We start from the raw sequence: 23,540 nt of genomic DNA, 5'->3' as shown, positions 1-23,540 counted from the left end.
GCACATCTTCTGGTGCAGCAGGGGGGCAGGGTCATTCACCCCGCGCCACAAATGCTAGCCCTCACAGCGTGGTTCCTGAACAGGTGACGCTAAGGCACCTCAGCCTCTCCCAGGCTAATATGGAGATCATAAAGGCTGCAAGGAGCATGGCTACCAGGGCCCAGTATAACAGTAAATGACCCAGGTTCTGCCTCTGGGCAGCCTCCAAGGAAATCGACCCCCTGGCTTGTACTCTGGACAACGTGCTCTCATTCTCGGCGCACTGCTCCCACTCAGGTGTGCAGGTGGACACCTGCCGCACTTACCTTGCAGCGATCGGTACGTACAGGAACTCTGAGGAGGGGGGTCTTCTCCTCTAATCCGATTGCCAAGAAACATTTGACCTGGCTCGCAAGACTCTACCCGCCCATCAAGAGGCCACACCCCGTGTGGGATCTGAACATGGTCTTGGGCGCCCTGGCGCACAAACCATTCGAGCCAGTGGCGTCTGCGGACATCAGGCTGGTCACCATTAAGACGGCCTTTCTAGTCGGCCTCACCTCGGCTTGCAGAGTCAGCGAAATCCAGGCGCTGGTCGCCTCAGAACCATATTCTACCTTTCACAGGGACAATAGTCCTGCGGACACACCCAGCATTTCTGCCTAAGGTGCTGTCTGCTTTCCATTTAAATGAGGAAATGGTCCTTCCTACGTTTTTTGCTGTTCCGAAGGATGAGGCACAGAGTTCTGCATTGCCTGGCTGTCAGGTGTGCCCTGAAATTGTACCTTGATAGGACCAAGGGCTTCTGCAGATCAGACGCCCTATTTGTCACTTTTGGAGGTGCAAGACCAGGCTATCGGGCCTCCATATCCCGCTGGATGGACTCGGCCATCAAAGCATACGAGGGTCAGCACAAGCTTCTTCTGCCAAATATGCATGCCCCGCAGTCGGGGCCAGGGCCAAGGCCATCGCATTCCAGCGCCATGTCCCTTGGCAAGTCATAAGCAGGGCGGCCACATGAGCCACTCCCTCGGCTTTCTGCAAACATTACTGTTTGGATGCCGGCTCTAGATCTGATGCGGCTTTTGGACAGGCGGTTCTCAGGAACCTATTTGCTTAAGGAGGTTCTCCTCTCCACCCTAGGGCTACATTCGTTTGTAATCGCCCATGCAGTATGGAGGAAAGGGGAACGGGACGTAAGAGTAATTATAAGTTACTCACCGTAGTGACTAACGTACTCTTAGTCCTTAGTCCCCTTTCCTCCATACGTCCCACCATACCCCCTCCCCCCCGCCCCCCCACACCCCCCAGCCACCAGCACAATCTTTTGCCGAAAAAGACCTGAGCGCTCTTGTGATTTTTAAGTTCAGGGCCCTCCGAGAGAGTTCTTTCCTGCAAATCTGGGGGTCATTGGAATGCTCTGATAGAAAGGGGCGTGTCCTCATTATCGTCATCCATCTGCCCCTCGTCCTTTTTGATGGGAAGTGAAGGCTGCTCCGAAATGTGTGGCGGATCAGGCAGTTTCAGCTCAGGGGGCTGCACAGCAAGAGTTGGCAGCACCGCAGACAGTGTAGGCAATGGAGGCAGGGGAGGCACTTGGGGAGGAGGCTCTGCTGAAAGGGGAGGAGGCAATTCTGGGGCCTTCTGAGGCTGTGGCATAGCGGGCTGAGGCTCGAAAGACTTTGAATACGTATCTTTGAAGAGATCCTTAAAACATACCTTCATTGGGTCAGAGTGCATGAGGGCCTGGAATTTGCCAAGGAAAGAATCCTCCGAGAAAGCGCTGGGTCCCACGCCATGGCCATTTGAATCAAGTGAGCGTTACCTGATGCAAAGATGAAACACTCACCAGTAAAAGCGGGTGTAATTCAGGGATGTAACTGGTGCGATCAGATCGCAGGAATGTCTTGTGTCCGCGTGTGAAGAGCAGCAATGTTGCATGACGCGGTCAGATTTCTTTAGTCTGCATGTCCTTTAGGACAAATGCAGAAAGAATTCAGCATGAGGTAAAAATTGTAAGCTACCCAATGATGCATGGTCCGTCCCTAGCTGGATCAACATAATGCAGAGGAGCGGATGTTGGAGGAGGTATAATGGTTGGCGGAAGAGGAAATCTCGAGGTCCAATTGATTGCCGGCCTAAATGAATTTTTGTTATCCAGGTTTGGGCAACGAAAAGAGTGTCTCGGCCACCATCATGGGTCCTCCTGACAAGCTCGTTAAACTGGTTGATTTGGACGGACCTGACAAATTGGGCAACAAAAAGAGTGTCGTTTGAGCTGCCATTTTGTCACACTTTGTAGAAACCTGCGTCACAGGCCTATATGAAGCCATTGGTACCACAGGATTTATAGGAGCCTTGGAATCGATGTTAGCCCTCTGGGAGTGAACCTCGAAAGAGCTGGTACTGGAAGACCTTGGACTTTTGGCCGCCTTTTGTGCTCCCTCAGCAGGACCGGTATGGAGTGTGAACCTCAGGCTGACGCCCGGTGTCAATACTCCCAGAATGGGGACGCTCAGTCCTGCTGGTTTTCATTTTAGCCCCTATTTGGTGATCCTTGCGAATGACCCCGGTACATTTAGCCCCTGACTGAGGAACCTCAGGAGTTCCACCGGTACACTTAGCCCCTTGACGGCGAGTCTCAGAGGCTACTCGAGTATCCAGGTTAGATCCCTTTCAGGATCCCCCAAGCAAACCCTGGTAAGGCTAGAGCCGTTGAGGCCCTTCCCAGCACCGGAGGACCCCGGGAAGGAGTCACCCGGCTAGGGTGCCCTAAAAAAGGAAAGAGCTTACCGGACGATTCCTCTTATCGTTGAACTGCTGAAGGTGAGCCAGAGGTAACCGCTGGAACATGTCCTACTACCTGGCGAGCCTACACTGAAGTGCCCAAGCGGAATGAGAGTCGCAGTAAAGACTGGAATCCCACTGATGTGCCGGCCCTAAGCATTACAGACAGAGAATGAGGGTCCGCCCTCGCGAAGCCACTTTCGCAAGAACAGGCCACGGAAACCCTGTTGCTCCAGCATATACTGAGATGAAGATGACGTGGAATCGGAGCAGGAAGTTTGACGGACAAAATAGGAAAAATAAAATCCCAATGATGCAAGTGTCCGACCCCGACCACGTGGAGAAAAGGACTGAAGGGCGATGCACTGTGCGGGGCTGAGGAAGGCAGCCCTACAGCCATGCGCGATGGCCCCCTGTAAAAATAAAAGGACAATAATATTTGTATACCTCCAAAGTGCTCTGGTCCCCCTCCCCCGTAGGATGGAATGTCCCAAAGGTATGGAGGAAAGGAGATGAGACGTAGGAGTAAGTAATTGTACTTACCTCGAAGTGTGACTGCTCAGTTGCTCTTCCTTTGAAAGGTTTGGTCAAAGAGGTAAGTGTAATCGGGCTGCAAGCCTAAGTTGCGTCTCAGTTCATCACCTGAATTGGTTCTGACAAAGCCTCTTAACAATAAGGCTAACTCACAAGCTTTGCAACACAGACTTTAATATTTATGGTTCTCTGCAATACCTGGAAAGGTGGCGCAAACCATTTTGAGTTGAATTTACTTTTCAGCATGCATAGTAGCTGTTTCTCTTCATTGCTTGTGTTCTCGTGTTAAACCAGGAGCTTGAAGGGTTGTAAAATCATTGTTCCACCACCAAGCAACAGTTTTCAGATTAACTTTCATTTTGATTGATGTGCACAGCTTGCCAATCATAACTGAAGTAATTTTACCCATTTATGCTCATAGGTACCTGTTAAAAGCCCATGTTAATTTCTGAAAAATGAAATGAGGCATACGTTCACAATATTGGTCCACTTCAGATTGAACTCTTGACTGCTGAAATGTTGAATAGCTTGTTTAAAGTATTTATTTCATTGATTTTTTTTTGTAACGTGCCTAATACCATACCTAAGTCTGGTTTGTAAGCGCAGATCCGGGATTCAAACCGCCGTTCCTCTGCGCCGTCTTACTTCCAAGGCCAGCGCTTTGCCCCTGTGCTATCCTCAGTTCAATTATGTCACGTTGTCAATCAGCTTTTCTGAACCCCTTATTCATTTCATATGATTTTTGTGTGATTTTGGCACAACCTGTTTGGATTTGTAAAGAAGTATGTAATAATTGAGTTTATTTGTTTTGTAGATTAATACAAGAAGAAAAAGAAAACACAGAACAACGGGCAGAAGAAATTGAAAGTCGAGTTGGCAGTGGGAGTATGGACAATCTTGGTCGATTTAGATCCATGACTTCACTTCCACCTTCTTATTCTAGCTCTTCACCTCCTGGCAGTGGCCGCACTACACCTCGCCGTAACCCACACAGCCCTGCCCGCGAAGTAGACCGATTAGGAGTCATGACACTAGTAAGTAGCAGATCTTCCTAGTTTTTCCTTTTAGGTAAATCTAATTTCCTCTTAATCCTGAGAATTCAATTAACCCACATTGTCCTATAATCAGGAATGTTAGATGTATGCTAGATGTGCATATGTAGTTTACTTGAGACCTTAAATGTTTTAAAATTAAGGTTTGTGGATGCAACTAATTCCTGATGTGAATTTCCCACATGCAACTTGATCAAAATAAGGTAATGTTTTTTTTTTAAGCTACATTTTGTAGAATTGTTGGGTCTAATGCTTACATGGTCATGTTTGCTATACAATACAAGCTCCATCTCTAACCTGGTGTTCACCTGGTACTGCAGATATAGGCTAAGAGGATACTTCTAGGCCATCGCTTCTAACAAACTACAGCTTGATTCCTGACATGTTGGCGCCAAACCAAAGTTCCCCACTGTCATTTTAACTATTTTGTTTTTGCCCTCCCAGCACAAATCACGCGACCTATGTTGAAGGCGACTGATCCTGCGGGTCTTTGCGGGTCTTTGCGGGTCTTTGCAGATCGTTTGGGGGGGTTTAACAGTTTTATGGTTGGTGGTCTGGAACTGACTAGTACCTTGGAATGCTGAGGGTCTTGGGGCTGAGGCATTCGAGTGCTATTACTTAGAGCTGGGACAGGAAGGGTCAGAGGCTTGTGCCCTCCTTCTCGTGAAGTCGTTATTCACAGTGAGCTCTCAGCCCCCTCGTGGCCTTGCAGGGAGGGTGCTTTCCTTCTGGGATACGAAATGTTGGCAACATGAGACAATGAAGTGTCTATGAATCTCTGCAGTTCTGGCCTTCCTCACCGGTGCTCATGCTACAATCCATTACTGCCTGCATATACTTTATTTCTGTTTGTGACTCGGGCCTGCTGCCCTGGCTTCAGCACAAAACTAGGCCTCGATTCCAATATGGCTGCTACTCTTCAAAATGGTTGATGCCCCATGTATACTAAAGCAAGACACCCCTCCCTCCTTTCATTATGGCTCCTAACGACACCCTCCTCCCCCCCTAGCCTCTACTGTACCTTCCCGGGCCTCTGTTTTATGCAAGGGGGGGGGTGTTCTGGGGAGGGGTCCGGGCTGATCACGCCTCCTTCCCAACATTGGGCAACTCATGAAAACATTCAATTGGTGCAAGTCGCCAACAGTGCACAACAGCATTTCCCAACACATTTTCATGATGCCTTTCCCCACAAAATATGTCATTATAAAAACATGTACATGCTCGCTGTACCCATACATTCCCATGCTGGCGTCACATATACATGCCAGTGTTCCCATATAGGAACATACTCATGTTTGCTTTGTATGTAATTAAAGTAGTGAAACTATAAAGAAAACATGTCCAAGTTGGCTCTGCCAATATATGCCATTACCTGCACATAACCTACTCCTGTTGGCTTAGCCATGCCTTAATACGAAAGCATGTCCGACCTCTATTAACACTTATGTTTCTTTATCATCAATGCCCAGTAAAAATTCCATGCCAGAGGCAGAAAACCTAACCAGGCTGGCTGCAGCAATGCAGTCCAGTCTAGCCAGGTAAAAGCATTTATCATGCAATCATAAATATTTTGTTACTTGGCTAAACTGGACTGCATTGCTGCAGCCAGTCTAGTTAAGCTTTCTATTTGTATTTATTTGAGCATACAAAGCGCTTTCACCAAACCGCTGCATAGTTGATAACGGTAGTAAAATTATGAGGGATGCAATTTGTAAGAAGGGATGTAGGAAGACAAAATAACATTTTTAGTTTGAGCGAGCATGGGTTTTAAGGTGGGTGCATAATAGATGCGAGAGAGAATAGCAAATGATGAGATTGAAACTGTTCCAAAGTTTAGGTGCGAGAATAGAGAGCAGAAATGAGAAGAACTGGAACAGGGAGGCATGGAGACTGTGATGGCAGGCTCCGAGGAGGAGTATAGAGGGAAATAAGAGAACAATGGTAGGGAGGTCAAGACCATGAAAGCACTTAAAGACTAGAAAGTGAAACGAGTGACAAAAGGAAGAAAAGAAATGGACAAGAGCAAAGAAGCGATGGAGGTGTGAGGGTTTAGAAGGAAAAGAAGATCAATATGTTATGTTGATGTATACTGCACACTGCAACCACCCATGGACAGTCTCCAGGCACTTGCGTCACTCTGCAAGAGAAGAGGTCAGGGTGTGTGAGGATAGGATAGGTTCAGAACCAGGAGAAACTGGTGTCTGCGTGCATTGTCTTGCGTGTGGGGGTTGGTTGAGAGGCCCCGCTTGTTGCAACTTCAAGGGTAGGATTTAGTGCCTCAGATGTGTGCTTGTGTTTAATGTTGGATGTGTGGGTCGTATGAGGTTATGGTGGGCTTATGGTTCATTATGTCCTGGAAGTGTCAGGCTGGCGTTTTGTGGTTGAGGATTTCTTTGAAGATGTCCGGGGGCAAGGGTCACTCTGAGATCCTGTGAGGTTGGTGTCCTTGATAAGTGTGAAGAAAAGGTCTTTGGTTATTGGTTCGAAGCAAGTGAGTCTTGCGGTAGTCAGTGTTTCGTCCATTGTCTGTGCTTCAGCGGGTATGGTTGTATTAGCACGGATCATGTTGGTCTGTTGGATTGTTTCCATTTTTTATCTTAAGTGGTTGGTGATGCTGTCACATAGTACTTGTGCCAGGATGACGACTTTGTTGCAGGATGAAGGGTTTCTTATCTGTTTCTGAAGATTTATTTTTGTTGGTTGCCGATTCAATTCTTGTAGTATAGTATTTTTTTGCTTTCAGTAGTCTTGATTTGTATAGTCTGAGTTGTCTTTGGTATTTTTTTGTCCTGTCGGTTGTAGGGTTATCTCCATTGTTTTTTTTTTGCTCAATTTTGCGGTTGTTTTTTTCAGTTCTTTCAGCTCTTCTGAGAACCATTTTGCGGCAAGATTTTTTGGTGTGGTTTGAAAGGTTTTGCTGGTGCTAGGCGGTTTAAGGCCCTGGTTATCCTGGGTATGTTTTCCGCAAAGTCTGGGGTTGTTTTGATTGGCTTTGTGGTGTTAGGTTGGGTTGATTCTAGCAGATCTGTTAAGGACTCCAGGTCTAGGTACTTGGAGTTTCTTTTCTTGGTGGCGTGCAGTATTTCCTTTCTGGCTGGTATGGATTTTGATGTAGAATGTTATCAGGTAGTGGTTGGTCACTCCATACCATTGGTGTAGGTAGCGCGGATTCCTTCTGTGCAGAAGATTGCATCCAAGGTGTGTCCGGCCTTATGGGTGGATCAATTTTTGTTTGAAGTGGAGTGTTTCCAGGAGTGCGCAGAGTGAGTTCGCTGAGATGTCGTTTTCTTGTTCAAACCAGATGTTGAAGTCTCCCAGTATGACTAGGTTTTCATGGTTGGTTGATATTATGGCGATGGAGTCTGCTAGTTTCATCGCAAAGTTTGAGTTGTAGGACGGTGGTCTGTAGATATGGTAGTTTAGTTCGAACTTGATAAGGAGGGATTCAGTCTTCGTTGTCAGTTGAGGTCAGAGGTGCAGTGTTGGGTAAGGATTTGTAGAGTCCAACTGGTGTAGGACTTTACAAGACTTCACTTTTGGTATGAGGCAACCCAACCTTTAACATAGGCCTCTGCTACACAAGTTGGTAGAGTGACTGAGCAGCTCATCTTAAGAGGGTTAATGTGGGTTGTAGAGCTGTACAATGAAATAAGTAAATGCAGGTATCCAAGTAAATACTTAGTTATAGTATAAATGTGTATTTATATATACAAAAGGATAATTAGACAATCTTTAAAAAGCAGCAACTAATAGTAACATTAAATCAAAAGTTCGGATTCAGTTAAAGAACAATAAAGTAGGTGAGTAAACATTTATTATGCTAAACATGTTCCAGCACACTGAGTGACATCATTTGAGGTCAGTATTAGCACTTGTTTTTTTTTTTTGGGGGGGGGGGGTTCAAAAACGGAAAACTTTTTCAAAACAATTACAGATACAGTATTTAAAATCATATTAACATATACAATTGAAAATTCATTTACAAAATACAATACGAAATGAAAAGATGAGCAATTATTTCCATTAGATCAGCATTTGCGGTAGGTCAGACTGATTTCAATATTTTCAGGTTCAGTGCCGGCTCAACAAACAGGATTAAACGCAATTTTGACCAAATAATTACAGTATCAGTCCATAACAGAGGAATACTAGCGTTCTAGCTTTTGTTAATTCGTTGGTAAGGGAAACTGTTTTCCTGTCGGTCAATAGCCCACATAAATCGGCTAAGAATTTAATGGTAGCCAATTTCAGTGTCACGGATTGCCCATGTAATATATACCACCAAACAGCATCAATATTGACACACTCTGGATTTGAAGCAAACTTGCCGAAGGCGCTCAAACGTTCCAATTTGATGGCATCGCATTCCAGCAAGAGGTGTCTCAAAGTTTCAGTTACAGAGAGACTATCACAAAAACGGCATGGAATATGTTTGCCTTTCACTCCTTCTCAGATTTCCAGTATTTCTGGTCAATAAGACATTTGAAACTAAATCGCCAATTAGGATTGGGTAATTTAAGAAGATATGTTTCGGGATTGCCCATAAATTTCTCATATGGTACTAGATGGTGGTAGATCCTGGAAGCACGCACATCATCCATTGTATTCGCCCAGTCATTCTACTGTAACGGACGCTTTACTCTAATTGGATTAGACACCAAATTTGCATGTGTTAGGTCGATAGTGTTCAATGCTTTTATACAGTGTACTTGTAGAGGCAATAATGAACGTGATTCCGAGTAGCCAGTTTTCATTTTGTACCCTATTTCAGCATAAAGACAATTCTGTTTAGCCATAAATAGATTTCTATAAAGTGCCAGTCTTCTCCATTGCACCATGCAATTTAACAATAGCAATCCTAGTTTGTAGCACAAGGTATTTAACGCAACACATTTCGGTAAATAGAATAACTTTTCGCCATATTTTGGATTGGTACTTGTTTAGGATCAACATTACAATATTGAGTTTCAAGGAGGGAACCATTAGTCTGATCAGAACATCCTTGGTAAGTAGTAAAACAGTTATATTCTCCGAGGGGTGTAGGCAGTCTTTTATCCCAGCAATAATAGTGTTCACCAATTAAAACCTGTGAGCGAACAAGCACCGCCAAAGCCAATGGGTTCCGAAGTGGAGCCTTTCGGGAGCCAGGACAGCCAAGGTCAATGGGCCTGTTCAAAGTTCTGATGCCCTCTTAGAAAATGTTTTAAAATGGTCACTAGTTCAGTAGATAAATCCCAGAAGCTCAAGAGGAGCCACCTTGGAGAAGCACAGGCCGGGAGGCCCAGTGCAGGTGAGTTGAGGTCAACTCAAAAGGGTTTAAAATAGTACCCCCCACGCTAGGAAGCATCACAGATGGCAAAAGGTAGATGTACACCAAGCCCCACAGTACCTGAGAATTGAAGAATAGGTTTCAACTGGATGCCTTTCTTGTTGCAGTGTAGTAGACCCTTGTTCCTGGTCCTTGGTCGTGTTAACAAAAGGGAGGATGTCTGGTCGGCTACTGCAGCAGCACGAGAGAGAGGGTCTCTGCAGCAACGGATTCTCCTGGATTCAGCGGCCTTTTGTGGTTTTGGTGCCTTTTTTCCTCAACGCCAAAGAACAACAAACCGCTCTGGTTGGAAGTTACTTGATCCCTTGTTCCTGTACTCTGGTGAGGGCAATATGGCTGGAGATTTCCTGTTTCTGGATGGTCTTTAGGGTCCTCTGGATACCCACAAGGTTTTGGCTGAATTTGCGCTTCCGAAGACAATGCATTTGATGATGGTCCGGTCTCCCCGGGCATTGGGATTCTGCAGCTTTGGAAAGTCACAGCAAGTGGGGAGTTCCGCAAAAATGAAGCTCTTCTAGAGGTTTGTTGCTCCCACCAGCCCAAGGGAGGAAGTTGTCCCTTGCGGGTCTTCCCAGCCAAAATGAAAACTGGGTCAGCGCGGCTCCAGGGCTTCACTGGGCACTTTGCGGTCCAGGAGTGTGCTGCTGGCATCTCTTTGCATCTTCGTTGGATGTTGTCCACCAGTGTTCAACTCTGCCGCTACTCCCAAAAATCCTTTGTTTTTAAGCAAGTTCCCATTCATTCTCAGCCCTAGGGCTGTCAATCACCCAGCCGGCCAGTCAGAACTGGTTTCACTCAGGCACACCTAGAAACAAAGGACAGGGAAGTTTCGGAACCCTCCTTGACTTCATGCCTTTCCAGACACACTGGGACCTAGGCGGGCTTCAGGACCGAAGCCTGGCAAAGTGCACAAAGGACTCCAACCTGGTTCAAACCAACAGAGTCAAAGCCCAGAAGGAACTAACTGACAAGAAATGGCGAAAAAAGAAGACTGGGGGGTGGGGGGTATTTTGGAAAAATTGTCACCCTTGGGTGATGTGGTATATTTTGACCCACTCAGCTGTGCTATGTTACATCACTTTGCTGCATTGGTGCAAGAAACCGCACAAAATGGCCGTGCTGACTCCTGTGCACGCCAAGATCTCTAAACTGCGTTTTGTAACAACCAGAAAATGGCTGCACCGCCCTGCCACACACATTTCAGGTGGGGTGGAATAGAGTACTTACTGCAGGAATGTGCCAGTGTGCTCTCCAACATTTAACATGGAGTGAAGTGAAAGAGGCAACATCATTGTGCTGAAAACCCAAAATGCCTCTTTAAAATGACACTTTCCCAACCTTAAAACTGTTGTTTTGGCGCTAAATTCAACAATTTCTCATGAACCACTGTGATTAAAAAGGGCTGTGCAATGCCCAGGATCATCCATGTGTCTCAGAGGAACCGGGCCTCATTTGAATGATATCTCCTGTCAAATGTAGCTTTGAAAAATCAACTAGGGGCTTTGTTTTTCATTTTACACGGGGAAACACGGCTAAAACTTTGCAAGTGTATCTAAAGAATCAGCTGTAAGAGAAAGACTCTAAACAGATGCCTGATACATATATCCATGCTGCAAACAACTCCAGCACTCAAGGAAAGAACTAGAGCTGCACAAAGTGTGTATTTGCTGCAGATGAAAACTGAATTTAAAGAAATAAGTAAAATGTGCTGAAGAGCAAAATCGCCTATTTAACCTTTTAACTGCCATGGGTTCTCTCCACCCCCCCCCCCCCCTTCATTCCCCTGTGCCAGGGCCTTTTTGGGGGATTTACGGGATTTCACCATTCAAAGCCTTCTAACATTTTCTCCTACATTAACCCCTTATGTGCCAAGGACGAGCTATCTCGTCCTTGGCACTGGGGCTGTAATCCCAAGGACGAGCTATCTCGTCCTTGCCACTTAAAAGGTTAAAAGTACATTATTGTGGTCATGTAGAAATGTAAAAATATTTCTTGCTGGTAAAAGTGCTCCTATAAACTGTTTTGATTCCATAGGTTTCAGGCAAGATTTAAAATGAGAAAATAAAAGCTAAACCCAGGATAAGTTGGTAAATTATATATAAAAAGAAACTTGCTCTGCCGGTTACTAGCCCTGAGAAAGGGTGACCCCTCGTAAACTGCTGGCACAGGAAAGGCTAATTGCTAGCATGGAGGCTTTGAATACCCAGGACAATAGGACTTCCCAAGTCGCATCAGACATTCGTCTTTGCTCCAGGCTGAGACAATAGCAGGCTGAGACTCTCACCTGTCAAGTGGGAGGGGCAGTGAACTTCAATCAAAAGAGAGGCCCCTCATCCTGCTTCAAAGGAATTGGCATTTGCTTGCATTTGGGGAAAAAAACTGGTGAGTGACACCAGTCCTTTTGGTTTTAAATCTAATGTTATGCTTTTTCTGTGAAGACTTGGTAGAACTCGCTACTGCATAAGGAACAGACGTTGTAATGAATGACAGATTGTGGGGAAAGTATTGATATTGCGCACATAGCATTTTGTAGACCCATCCCAGGGGGTAAATCTGCATCTTTGTACAAAGTTGGGAAATTTTAGGCCAAATCTTTCAGGGTTAAAATTGCCAAAATGTAGCAGAAAGGCAAAACCAGGTCCCACAGACTCGGGTTTGGATTGAAATGTGACCCACAAAATATGTAACCTGTGGATATGATTTTCTCAGAGGTTATAAATGCATAAATATGTATTTGTGGAAAAGTTAGGTTTTGGTTCCAGTGGCTAGGGGAGGTTTCTAGACATTGATATATGATATGATATGATAGGATATGCCATTTATAACGCGCCCATACACAAGTGTTTCAAGGCGCGACGAGGCAAGGGATGGGAAGACAGTGGGAGACAGACAACGATCCTACTAGGCCAGGTGTCATTCAGATTGCGCAAGTGCGAGGGTAGGGAGAAAGGGAAGAAGTGCCAGGGGAAGGGATAGGGAAAAGTGCAGTACATGGGAAAGAAGAATAAAAGTAACACCATTAACATGACATCCTTTTCTGTGATCCAGTCAGCGAAGAAAAAGGCGGAAACTATGCTCTTGCCCAATCGTAGCATTATGGGTGTTGGTAGTAAGCCTGCCCCGGCCATATACTGTAGTGATGTCATTTGGCATGATAATTAAGGGAACCTGCCTTTCTTCCTGATTTCATGCGTGGCGTCCTGTTCCTGAATTCTTCAACTTGCTTGATCCTGATTCCTGATTTTCATTGCAAAGCCAAGGCCTATGCATTGCTGAACCCCTATTCTTTTCAGCTAGGCCTCAAATTCTAAAAATCCCAAAAACCCAAAGGAAGCATCTTGATCCAGCTGGCTTGCTACTGCAAGATGCATGCCTGCAAACTCGCCATCCCACTGATCTCCAGTAACCAGAAAGGCCAGTCCAGTGTAGTCCGGGGACCAGAACGGCCTAGATGATCCTGCCCCACTAGATTTGCCCGCCTGTCCTTGGTTAGACCCGATCCGTGTGATGACCAGAACCCTTGACGGTCCAAAATCCTAAATTAAAGTGCACTGTAAGTATTAATAGGAATCATAGAAAACCATAGCATACCTTCCCTTGTCTCATCCCAATCTCTAAACCATCTTATCCTTACCTTAATAACTTGTAACCTTGTCAGAATCCTTATTGCAATCCTGTCTTGATTTATCTTGTTAAGCTCCATTTCTTTAGTTATTTTTATCTTGTGTAAATCTTAAATGATCAATCCTATTTAGAGTGATCCGACTGGTTCTGCCAGGGTGGGCACTCCGGATTTGGTGTTGAAGTCATGAATCCACTCCAGAGCTTACTTTGTCCCTCCTTGGTATTCTAGCCAGAATGCTCTAGTCTAGAGTAAAATTATAGTAAATATTTTCTTGTCCAAACTGAATTTCTTTTCTGTTTTCACTACCCGATTTTTCTAAAAACGCCTCTCATTCAACCTTGCATATCTTCCTCAGTTTAATAGCCAGAGACCTCATTCCAACTCTGGAGCGTACCTAAGACCTATAGCTACACCCAACCCAAAAACCGCACTCCAAATTTCACCCGTTTTTCTTAAAAACTGTTTGATTAATTTTAGGCGGGAATCCACTATTTTGCAAAGTTTTACATGTGATTTTTTATTTTAAATTATTTTCAAACTTCCATTCAGATTCAAAATGTTTACTTTTGCTCAAACTATAGCTCATGATTGTTAGCATCTTTTCAAGGTTGCTCCCATAGAGATTTGTATTGATTTAAGAATGTTTGCACCCATTCATTGTTTTACCCAGCCATTCCCAAATGTCATTTTAAAGTGTAAGATTTCAAATCAGTTTGTCTCTTGTTTGGGGAGGGAAGGTTGTATTCAAATTCTGCTTTCCATTCCTTATTCCTGATTACGTGCTGCTTGCTTATATCTATCTGGAATTGCTTATTTCTGGGTTGAGGAATATTGCAGGGGGAAAAAATGCCATCTTTCCAAACAAGCCAAAAGTGTTCTTTTCTCTGGCGTTTTATATTTTGTGTTGCTAAAGGGTTAATTTAAGTGCATTGTTCAGATTCCTTTCTGTTATAGTCACCACATTGGTGGTTGCTGCTGCCTTTTAAGTGTATGGTTGATTTGAATTTTAAATAAATAAATATTACCTTCACCAACCAGCCTGATTCCTGGTCCATTGTGGCATGGAGTATTTGAGAAGGGGTGTGATATGAGTCGTATATCACTCAGAATATTGAACCAATATATAATAAAATAAGCATTTCAGCTGTGCACTGCATACTAGGCTGAGACCAGGGTGTACCGCCTGATTGAAATACTTAACAGTGCTGTACTGCAGCTGAGAATCAGCCTACATGACGTAAAGTTAGTAAAAAAAAAGGAACCACTGCCACCAGCCATTCAAATTAGTTAGTGTAACAAAATGTTACATGAGAAGTGGGATAAGGAGGTACTATGTAACCCCCCCCCCCCAGCACTCCACATAGAGTGGTGTGTGCTGAACTCACAAAAGAAGTCATTTTACTATTCTTGGGAACAGTAGTTCACCAAAGAGAATGTATTTAAACATTAAGAGAAGTCCAAGGGACCTCTGTGGCACTGCACAAAAGGTGGTGTCACCATGAAAAAAGCAGATGCCTATGGAGTTTGCCAGACTCCATTAAACAGTAAGAAACCAAAAATCCTATCCAGAAAAAACACACGAGGGAGTGGGGGAAGGAGTAAAAATGTGAAAGCCATCTGTCAAGCCAAAGAGCTTGGGGTTGGCACAGAAATGAACATTTTCCCCAACACTCGTCACGTGTCGGCTGAGTGTATTAATAAATCACCAACAAATATAAAGCGACATGACTGCTCCAATTCTTTGTAAAATCTGTATATAATCATACATAGTCATTACTTCACAGAACCAGCGCCTGGGTGATAACCGGTTCTTCAACCCAAATTCACTCTATCCCTCGCCGAGACAGAAGAGGACTGTCTTGTATGTTCCCCCTCACCGGCAGCAGGTTCTACTTACTTTCAGAAGATCTGCGAATTCTAGTGCTCTACCCACCCTCCATTCAGAACCTGGTTCACCATCCTTTGGAATGTACCAGGTGCATTATTTAGTCCCGAAGTCCTAACCCTAAACTGTTATAAGCCGCCTCGGGTGGAAAATGCAGTTTTCTCCTTGGCATGATCTGTCAGTGCTATTTGCCAATAGTCTGAGGTCGAATCACATGTACTGAGGAACTTGGCAGCGCCAGTTTTATCCACCAGTTCATGTGTCCTGGGTAAAGGATGGACATCGGTCTTTGTGGCTGCATTCAGAGCCCTATAGTCAACACGGAACCTTAACTCATTGGTTCCTGCTTTGGGCACTAGCACAACTGGACTAGTCCATGGACTGATAGATGGCTCTATAACCCCATGGTCACGCATCTTATTGACCTATTCCTTTGTGAGTTCTGACATGATCAGACATTCTGTAGCCCCTGCTTTTGACAGGGAGACTGTCACCAGTGAGAATATCATGCTGGCCCCAAGGGGTCAAGCCTGGTGTCAGTGTAAACAGGGAGGCAAACAGAGTCAACTGTGCTTTGCACTCCTCCTGTAGCTGCAGAGTCAGATCTGAAGAGTTTAACTCCTTCTTCAATTGTTGCATCTGAAGAGTGTCACCTGAGGAGATCAGGGAGAGGCTCACTCTCCTCCTCTTGATCAGAAGCTAGACGCAAAGCTCCTAGTTCTGGTCTAGCGACATATGCATTCAACTGATTAGTGTAAAATACCCTAGGGGGCTTGTTGGGGTTGCCAAAGTCCACTAAATAATGAACCTTCATGTTTGCCTACAACTTTAAAGGGTCCAATCAATTTTTCCTGTAAGGCTCTCTGCCTTGTAGGAACAATAACTAGTACTAACGGATCTGCAATAAACTCCACCATGTTGGCCTTCTGGTCGTACCAATGTTTGACCAGAGCCTGACCATCTTTCAAGTTTTCAGATGCTTCAGTTATCAAGAGTACCATCCTCCTGCTGAGGCCTAGTACATGGTCAGTGACACGGACTGGCTTTAGGGATGGGTCACTCTCCAAACCTTCTTTGATCAGAGCCAAAGGGCCTCTGACTGGATTACCATAGAGGAGCTCAAAGGTGCCAACACCCACTCCAGCTTGAGGCACCTCTCTGTAAGCAAATGTAGAAGGTCCCACTTTCTTCTCAGGGGTTCCACTAAGGCACCTATCATGCACTTCATAGTATGGTTACACCTCTCTACCAGCTCATTTGTTCATGGGTGTAAGGCAATTGAGAACTTGTAAGTTACTCCAGTTTTTCCACATGGTCTCCATGTAGCGGGGCATAAAATGTGACCCCCCTGTCAGAGATGTCTTCCTTAGGAAACCCAACCATTGTAAAAATACCAAGTAGGGCCTTAGCCACTGCTTGGCATGTAACAGTTCTCCTAGGTATTGCCTCAGGATATCTGGTAGCATGGTCTACCACAACCAATATAAATCGGTCACCTGAAGAGAATTGGAGGGTCTAGGGCACCAACAATGTCAATCCCCACCCTCTCAAACGGAACTCCATCACTGGTGGGGGCACTAAAGGTGCCACGTTCTTGGAACCACTTTTGCCAGAGGTCAACATCTGCACACATCTTGGGCCTGTTAAAGTACGAGAACACCTCTCTTTGGTCTTTTTGAAGCTCAAGTGACTAGCCAGAGGGATCTTGTGTGCTAGTTGTAGGTGCTTGAGTCTATCCTCCTGGGATACTACCAGTCACCTGAAGTCCCCAGGGGGTAGTCTCTGGAGGCTCACTGTAGAGGAGACCATCCTCCCAGTAGAGCCTGATTCCCTGGCTCTTGCCCTTCCTGCTGGGAAGCTGTCTGTTGTCTCGGACCTTCTAGGGGGGCACATTATTTGTCCTCTGCTAAAATCTGCCCTTGAGGGTCCACCTTCTTGGATTGCACACTAACAGGAATTTCTAGTCCTGTTATTGCACTGGGTAAGGGCTAGCAGGTGAAAGTGAGCCCTTGTCACTGGAGCTTCATTCTCAGGAATGAATGCTAAGGAGACAGTGTGGACCCCTGAAGTTTTACCCTTGCATCTGGGATCCCCTTTCACATGGTCACTAGACCCACAAACCACACATTTACCTAAGCTTTTCTGGAATGGTGGTTTCTGGTTTCTCCCTAGAGGTTTCACTAGACCTGTATGGCTTTCCTCTGTATTTACCCTTATGGTTTGTGTGGTCCTCTTTTGATGAGGGGAATTATAATTTTCTTCACTATCTTTTTTGTGCTTCTTCCCCTCATCCTTTTTCAGAGTTGCCCCAGAGTCCTTATGAGTGGCCCTGTTGGCTACCCATAGGTCAGCAGTTTGAGCTAGCCTCTTGGAATCAAGTTCCTTGGAGTCTGCCAGGTGCTGTCTCTGCTCAGGGTAGCATGCATCAAAAATATTCTCTAGTAAAAATAAATGTATCATTCCTTCAAAGGAGTTTTTTTTGTAGCCCTTGCCCCAACCATCTAAATTGTTCAGGCATTCACACACCCAGGTAGCCTAAGGGGTACCATCCTTCTTTTTATGGTCTGAATCTTTTAAGGTATTGGGAAGGGGTCTTCTCAAACCTGCGTCTAAGAGCCTGTTTGACAAGTTCATAATCTTTTCTGTCATTAGCATTCAACTCGATGATGCATCACAACATTTCTGGCGGAACCTGGAAATGATTCATGCAATTAAATAATTCCCACTAATATTCTGCAAACCAAAGGTGAATTAAAATGTACTTAAGCAATCCATCACATCAAGCTTCGGAATCATACATACTTACAGCCTCTTTTGGTAGGCTAGGTCTCTTGGGACTGCTAGACCGAGAAGATGCTGTAAAGGAAGCAGAATCCAGGGAAGTCTTTTTGACATACTCCTGCTGCATTTCCCTCTCTGAGCCTTCTCTCCTTGACTTTGTGCTCAGATTGTACTGCAAGGTTCTTGAATTCTAGTTCCAGTCTCATTCTTTCAAGTGGGAGATATTCTGGGCTTACATTGTGACCCACAGGAGTCAGGAAAGAAGGTTGTTGAGGTGCATGAGAAGGCTGTGGATGGGGTTTGTTGACCCTGAGAATTCTCCCCACTTTCTGACCCATTTGGCAGATTGGAGCTAAGCTCTAAACTATCACTCATGAGTTTGTTTCATATCAGTGTTGGAAGTAGGGGGTTATGGGCCTACTCCCAGGATTCTGGTGATTTAACAACTTTGTAATCAACTCATGTTTTCTTCCTCTTAAACCCAGTCCCCTTGTTCTGCATACATCTTTCACTTGTTCCATTGTAAGTGCAGTAAGGGACTGTTCATTAAAATGATCCATGTCAGTCATTTTTGTTACCAGTTATGTTGCTTTTTGGTGGAGCTTGCCTTGTGGATTGTTTATTTGGGCACAAGTACAACCAATAGCCACTGTAATCCACTCTACATCAATCCCACTGCTGCCACCAGTGTTTGGTAAGAATTTGAGAGTCCAACTGGTGTGGGACTTTCCAAGACTCATCTCTTATTAGGTAAACCACCTTTTAATATAGCCCTGTACTACACAAGTTGGTTGAGCGACTAAGCAGCTAGGCTTATTTTAAGAGGGGTAATGTGAGCTGTACAATTAAATTGGTAAATGCAGGTATCCAAGTAAACTCTTACACACTTATAGTATAAATATTTATTTATATATTTATTTTATTTGGATTTATAAAGCCGGAGACTTTGTGGCGCTGTTACAGCATATTCACTTAATACAGGTTAAGACCGGTATTTCAGAAGCATTGATGCAAATTAGGACAGATATTACATAGGCAGTCATTTCTGAAGACTGTGAGGGATTCTTCGTTTCTTAAGCTGAACGGGAGCACGTTCCAAGCTTTAGGGGCTAGTACTTCAAAAATGGTGCCGCCAGCTTTAGCTCTGTTATGCTGGGACAGATAGTAGGTGGGAGTATTGGTCTCTTTTTGTTCTATAGGCTGGAGCCTGGTGAATTCTTTCTGATAGGTAGGCTGGGGCGGTCTGGGGGAGGCATTTGTGTGTGATCGCGAGTGCCTTGAATGTTATGCGTTCTTTCCTCACCTGGGAGATGTGCTCCCTCCTAGGGATGCTAAGGGCGGCTCTAAGTGCGCTGTTTTGTGTGGTTTGCAATTTGTAAATGTTATTTGAGGAGGTGCCTAGGAGTAAGATGTTGCAGTAATCAAGTTTTGCCCCAATTATGGATCTAGCGATGTTAAGGCAGTTCTTTGGAGATGGGTGGGGTTTTACTGCGTTTATGATATTTGTTCTGAGTGCAGCTGAGGATGATATGGCGCTGACTTGCCTGTCCATTGATAAGGTGGCACCCAAGCAAACACCCAGGGTTTTCACTGCAGTAGAGGCTGTGATAACGGTGTTCTCAATACTGAAGGCACTGTACTTGTCGTCTAGTTTTTTTAGTGATTCTTTGGGGCCTATCAATAGAATTTCTGGTTTTTCCCTGTTTAAACAGAGACCGTTGGCTGCCATCCAGGCCTGGATGCGTGCATATGTCTTCTGGAGGGTAATTGCTCATAGTTACCAGTTAGGAGGAGAAGAATGTGTGTCGTCGGCATAGTTAGTAAAAGCTATGCCGAATTCTTCTAGGTCGCTGAATAGTGGGAGGGTGAATGGATTGTATAGAGTGGGGGAGGTACAGGATCCTTTTGGCACTCCGCACCTAATGGGGGATGGAGAGGCTGAGGCCTGGTCAGAGAAAACCCTTATAGCTCGGCCCTCCATGAAGGAGGTGATCCAAGCGGTAGCTTCTTGGGAGAAGTGGGCATTGTCAGTGAGCTGTTTGCACATGATCTTGTGGTCAACCAAGTCAAAGGCCGCAGAGAGATCCAAGAGTAGGAGGAGAGAAGATTTGCATGTGTCCATGGCTTCAACTAGTTGGTTCTTAAGGTCCAGTAGGGCTGATGATGTGCCGTGACGTGGGCGGAAGCCAGATTCATTTACCTAGGATGTTGTATGTTCCCAGGGAAGACTGAATCTGTGAGTAAGCAGCCTTATCCAACATTTTCAGCAGGAAAGGCACGGTGGTAATTAGGCGGTAGTTGTTAAGGGAGTCCGGGTCAAGGGTAGGTTTCTTTAATAATGGCTGAACCCAGGCTTCCTAAAGGGCGAGCGGCACAGTGTCACGCTCACCTGATTCCCACGGAGGCGCTGGTCTGGCTTTGAGTGCTGATGAAGCGCAGGACTCTGAAGATGGCCTCACTGGTTCGCAGGAATATTCCCCTGTGCGTGAAAAGGGAGTATTACCTACTGACGGAACAATGCTCAAGTCTCCCACTCCCTTCCAACCCTCCACGATCCCCTTCCTTGATTCCCCGTGAAGTCTCACCTTAGGTTCTGGAAGGATGAGTTCTCCATCCTGCTTCTGATGCAGGGGCGCGTTGAAACCCAGTTACTTCACTGGATTGAGGTTTGATGGGAGTTCAAATAAGCTTGACTATTCAGGTAAGGCGCTGTAAGAGTTCAAAAGTTCAAGCTTAATAATAATGTTCTTTGTCTTATTGCAGCAAGCGCTAACGCTTATGTCTTTTTCCCCTTAGGGGCCGGGGTTCGGAATGCCGGAGATATGGCGCCGACCCGAAGTGAAACGTGCAGTTCCAGTAAATGACAGGTAAGTTCTGGATGAGCGTTCGGGTAATGTCTTTGCATTCGCTCATTCAATGTCTTTGTCTTTTTTCCCCATAGGGGCCGGGATCCGAAATGCCAGGATGCGGCAGGACCCGAAATGAAATGGGAATGACCCAACAGGTAAGTCTTAGAAGGAAACTGAGCTTTTCCTATTCCCTTCCTTCTCTCACCTTGTGTTCTTGTCTTTTTCTCTCTAGGCTCTGGGAAGTGGCTGCGGATCCGGACGATCGCTGCTGAAGATGGAGATGCCCTGGAAAGGTGAGTGAAATGCAGCGCTGCAGCGATCGAAGCAAAATGCTTTTAAAATGATGTCTTCCCTTTCAGGATCGTCGGTGTGAAGTCTCCCGTGATGCAGCTTTAGCAGGTAAGGTCTTCTTTCTCTCCAATTCTCTCTTAGCAGGTGACCCAGGATGCTGACAGGCGTGGCTGGAGTCCAGATGCAGGAGCTGACACGGTGAGCGTCCAGCTGCGAGGAGCAGAACAACGCGAAGCGTGAGTTGCTGATCGGGCGTGGTTTAAATAGCTTTGGAAGAAGTTCCAGGTATCCTTCCACCGATCAGGTATGTATCCTTCCCGACCACACCCAAGGGAAAGTAGTTCCATTCAGGCCTCAAGAGGGCCTGGATGTAGCAGCATGGTCTGCATCAGGTAAGTGCACCTAAAAACACTTGAACACATGTCTAGCTTTATGAGCCTGGCGCCTAAGGCGCCAGGACAGGGGGTCCAACATGAGCCTGGCGCCTAAGGCGCCAGGACTGTGTCCAAAGGGCCCCAGCTTGGGCCCGCTGGCACTTCCCTGGGGAAAATGATGCCTGCCTCTGGGGTTGCTGGGTCGAACCTGGCTCCTTGGAGGTAGGCATCATGACACACGGTGCTGTTAGTGAAGGAGGCGTTGATAAAGGTGGTGACAAATGGGGCCAAAGCTGTAGCACAGTCTTTGACTAGGTTGGTTGGGCATATGTCCCCTTTACATAGCGATGGTTTTCGTGCGCTTCATGATAAGTAAGACTTCAGGGATTGTTACGTTCCTGAATGCAAAGGGTATGGGTTTGTTTGTGCCATGTGGACAGTCTGCAACTGGCGGGGTGTTCGAAGGCTTAGATGTGGGTGGAGTAGCTTTCGGTATATTGTCAAACTGAGTCTTAATTTTGTTCTGGAGTGTTTTGATTTTGTTTAACATGGTGTTAAATATTGTTACACCAGGTTTTGTTTTTCTCGGTGGATTGTGTGGAAGTTGGGGGAATGGTCAGCTTGTTGTAAATGGCGAATAACTCTTTAGATTGGGAATTTGCTTTCTCAATTCTGGAGTTGTAGGTGGCTGCTTTAGCTTTAGAGACAGCCTGCTTCTATTGTTTGACAGCTGCAAGGTAGGTGTATCTTGTGGTAGTGGAGGGGTTTGTTTGCCATGAGGTTAGTGCTGCTCTTTTATTAGTTCGGGCATCAAGGAGTTCTTGTGTGAACCATGAGTTTACATGAAGAATAAGCTTGGCTTTTTTCTTTTCCAGTGGGGCGATAGTGTTTAATACCTCTTTAAGAGTGGTGTTGTAGATGTCTACTAGTTCTGTGGGATCGTTAGATGTGGGATGGGCAAGTGTCGAGGTTTCAAGAAGGGGGAGGATTCTTTCCACGGCGAGTAGTTTCTTAGATCTAGCCTTAGTGGCTGGCGGAGGTGGGTTTGGGGTCCCTACTGCTTTTGAGGGTATGAAGAAGTGCAGTAGATGGTGGTCAGTCCATGGGCGTGGGGTGTTAGAGCTGATGTCGATGGCACAGTTGTGATCCACAATCCAGTCTATTATGCGACCTTTGGTGTGGGTCAGGTCATTGACTAGTTGGGTGAAACCTAAGTCTTGGAGAGCTTTGGTGAGGGCTTTGCCTTGCTTGTCCTTGGGGTCTTTGAAGCCTAGGTTGAGGTCACCTAGGAGAATGACTTGTGTGTTCTTTTTGAGGTTGTCCCCTAGGATATGGGTGATTTTGGGTTGGAAATAGAGAGTTGGGCCTGGAGGCCGGTAGACAATGTGTAGTGTTATGGTGTTTGGCGAGGGAGATATTTTTACTGATAGCAAGTCAAAGTTGTCAGCCTATGTGGCTTTTAGTTGCCTAGCTTTAATAGTTTCCCTGCGAATTAGGGCGACCCCTCCACCTTTGCTAGAGGTTCTGTCTTGGCAAAGGATGATATAGCCTGATGGTAGGGTTTGGCAGATGGCTGGGCCGGAGGCTTCATTTAGCCAGGTCTCGGTGATGGCTATGATGCCTAGGTTAAGGTCGGTAATTGGGTCATGAATCTCTGTGGCATGTGCTGGCAGGGAACGTGCATTGATAAGTGCACATTGGAGTTGTGTGTTCTGGTTGTGTATATATACATAAATATTTATATTTGCACAAGGAAAATTGTACAATCTTTAAAAAGCAGCAACTAATACTAACATTAAATCACAAGTTAGGATTCAGTTCAACAAGAGTAATAAAGTAGGTGAGTACACTTATCTTGTGCTAGGCATGTTCCAGCACACTGGTGTCATTTGCGTTAATTATTAGCACTACTCTTACGTCCGTCCCCTTTCCTCTATACTGCATGGGCGTCCCTCGCTAGGGATGGTAGACGGAACCTTTTTCACCAGAAAAAAGCTCCTTCCCCTTTAAATTTAGAGGCATGGCCTTGGGTGCATGCGCTCCCCTGACTCTGC

The 23,540-nt window shown here is 45.5% G+C and overlaps 1 protein-coding gene across 15 annotated transcripts in view; it reads left to right on the top strand.

The window, feature by feature from the left end:
* The window catches only part of PPFIA1 (PTPRF interacting protein alpha 1), a 1,842,515-nt gene that overhangs the window by 1,031,845 nt on the left and 787,130 nt on the right, over positions 1-23,540 (top strand). For all 15 annotated transcript variants that reach the window (XM_069623437.1, XM_069623430.1, XM_069623431.1 and 12 more), the window contains one exon: positions 4,115-4,334. In XM_069623437.1, the coding sequence (XP_069479538.1) occupies positions 4,115-4,334 (220 nt within the window). The remainder of the gene's footprint in view (positions 1-4,114; positions 4,335-23,540) is intronic.

The sequence above is a fragment of the Ambystoma mexicanum genome, chromosome 11, assembly GCF_040938575.1.
Source record: "Ambystoma mexicanum isolate Mex_15411 chromosome 11, UKY_AmexF1_1, whole genome shotgun sequence".
Classification (NCBI taxonomy): Eukaryota; Metazoa; Chordata; class Amphibia; order Caudata; family Ambystomatidae; genus Ambystoma; species Ambystoma mexicanum.
The sequence above is the reverse complement of the archived record's forward strand: the minus strand, read 5'-3'. Positions and strand labels throughout refer to the sequence as shown.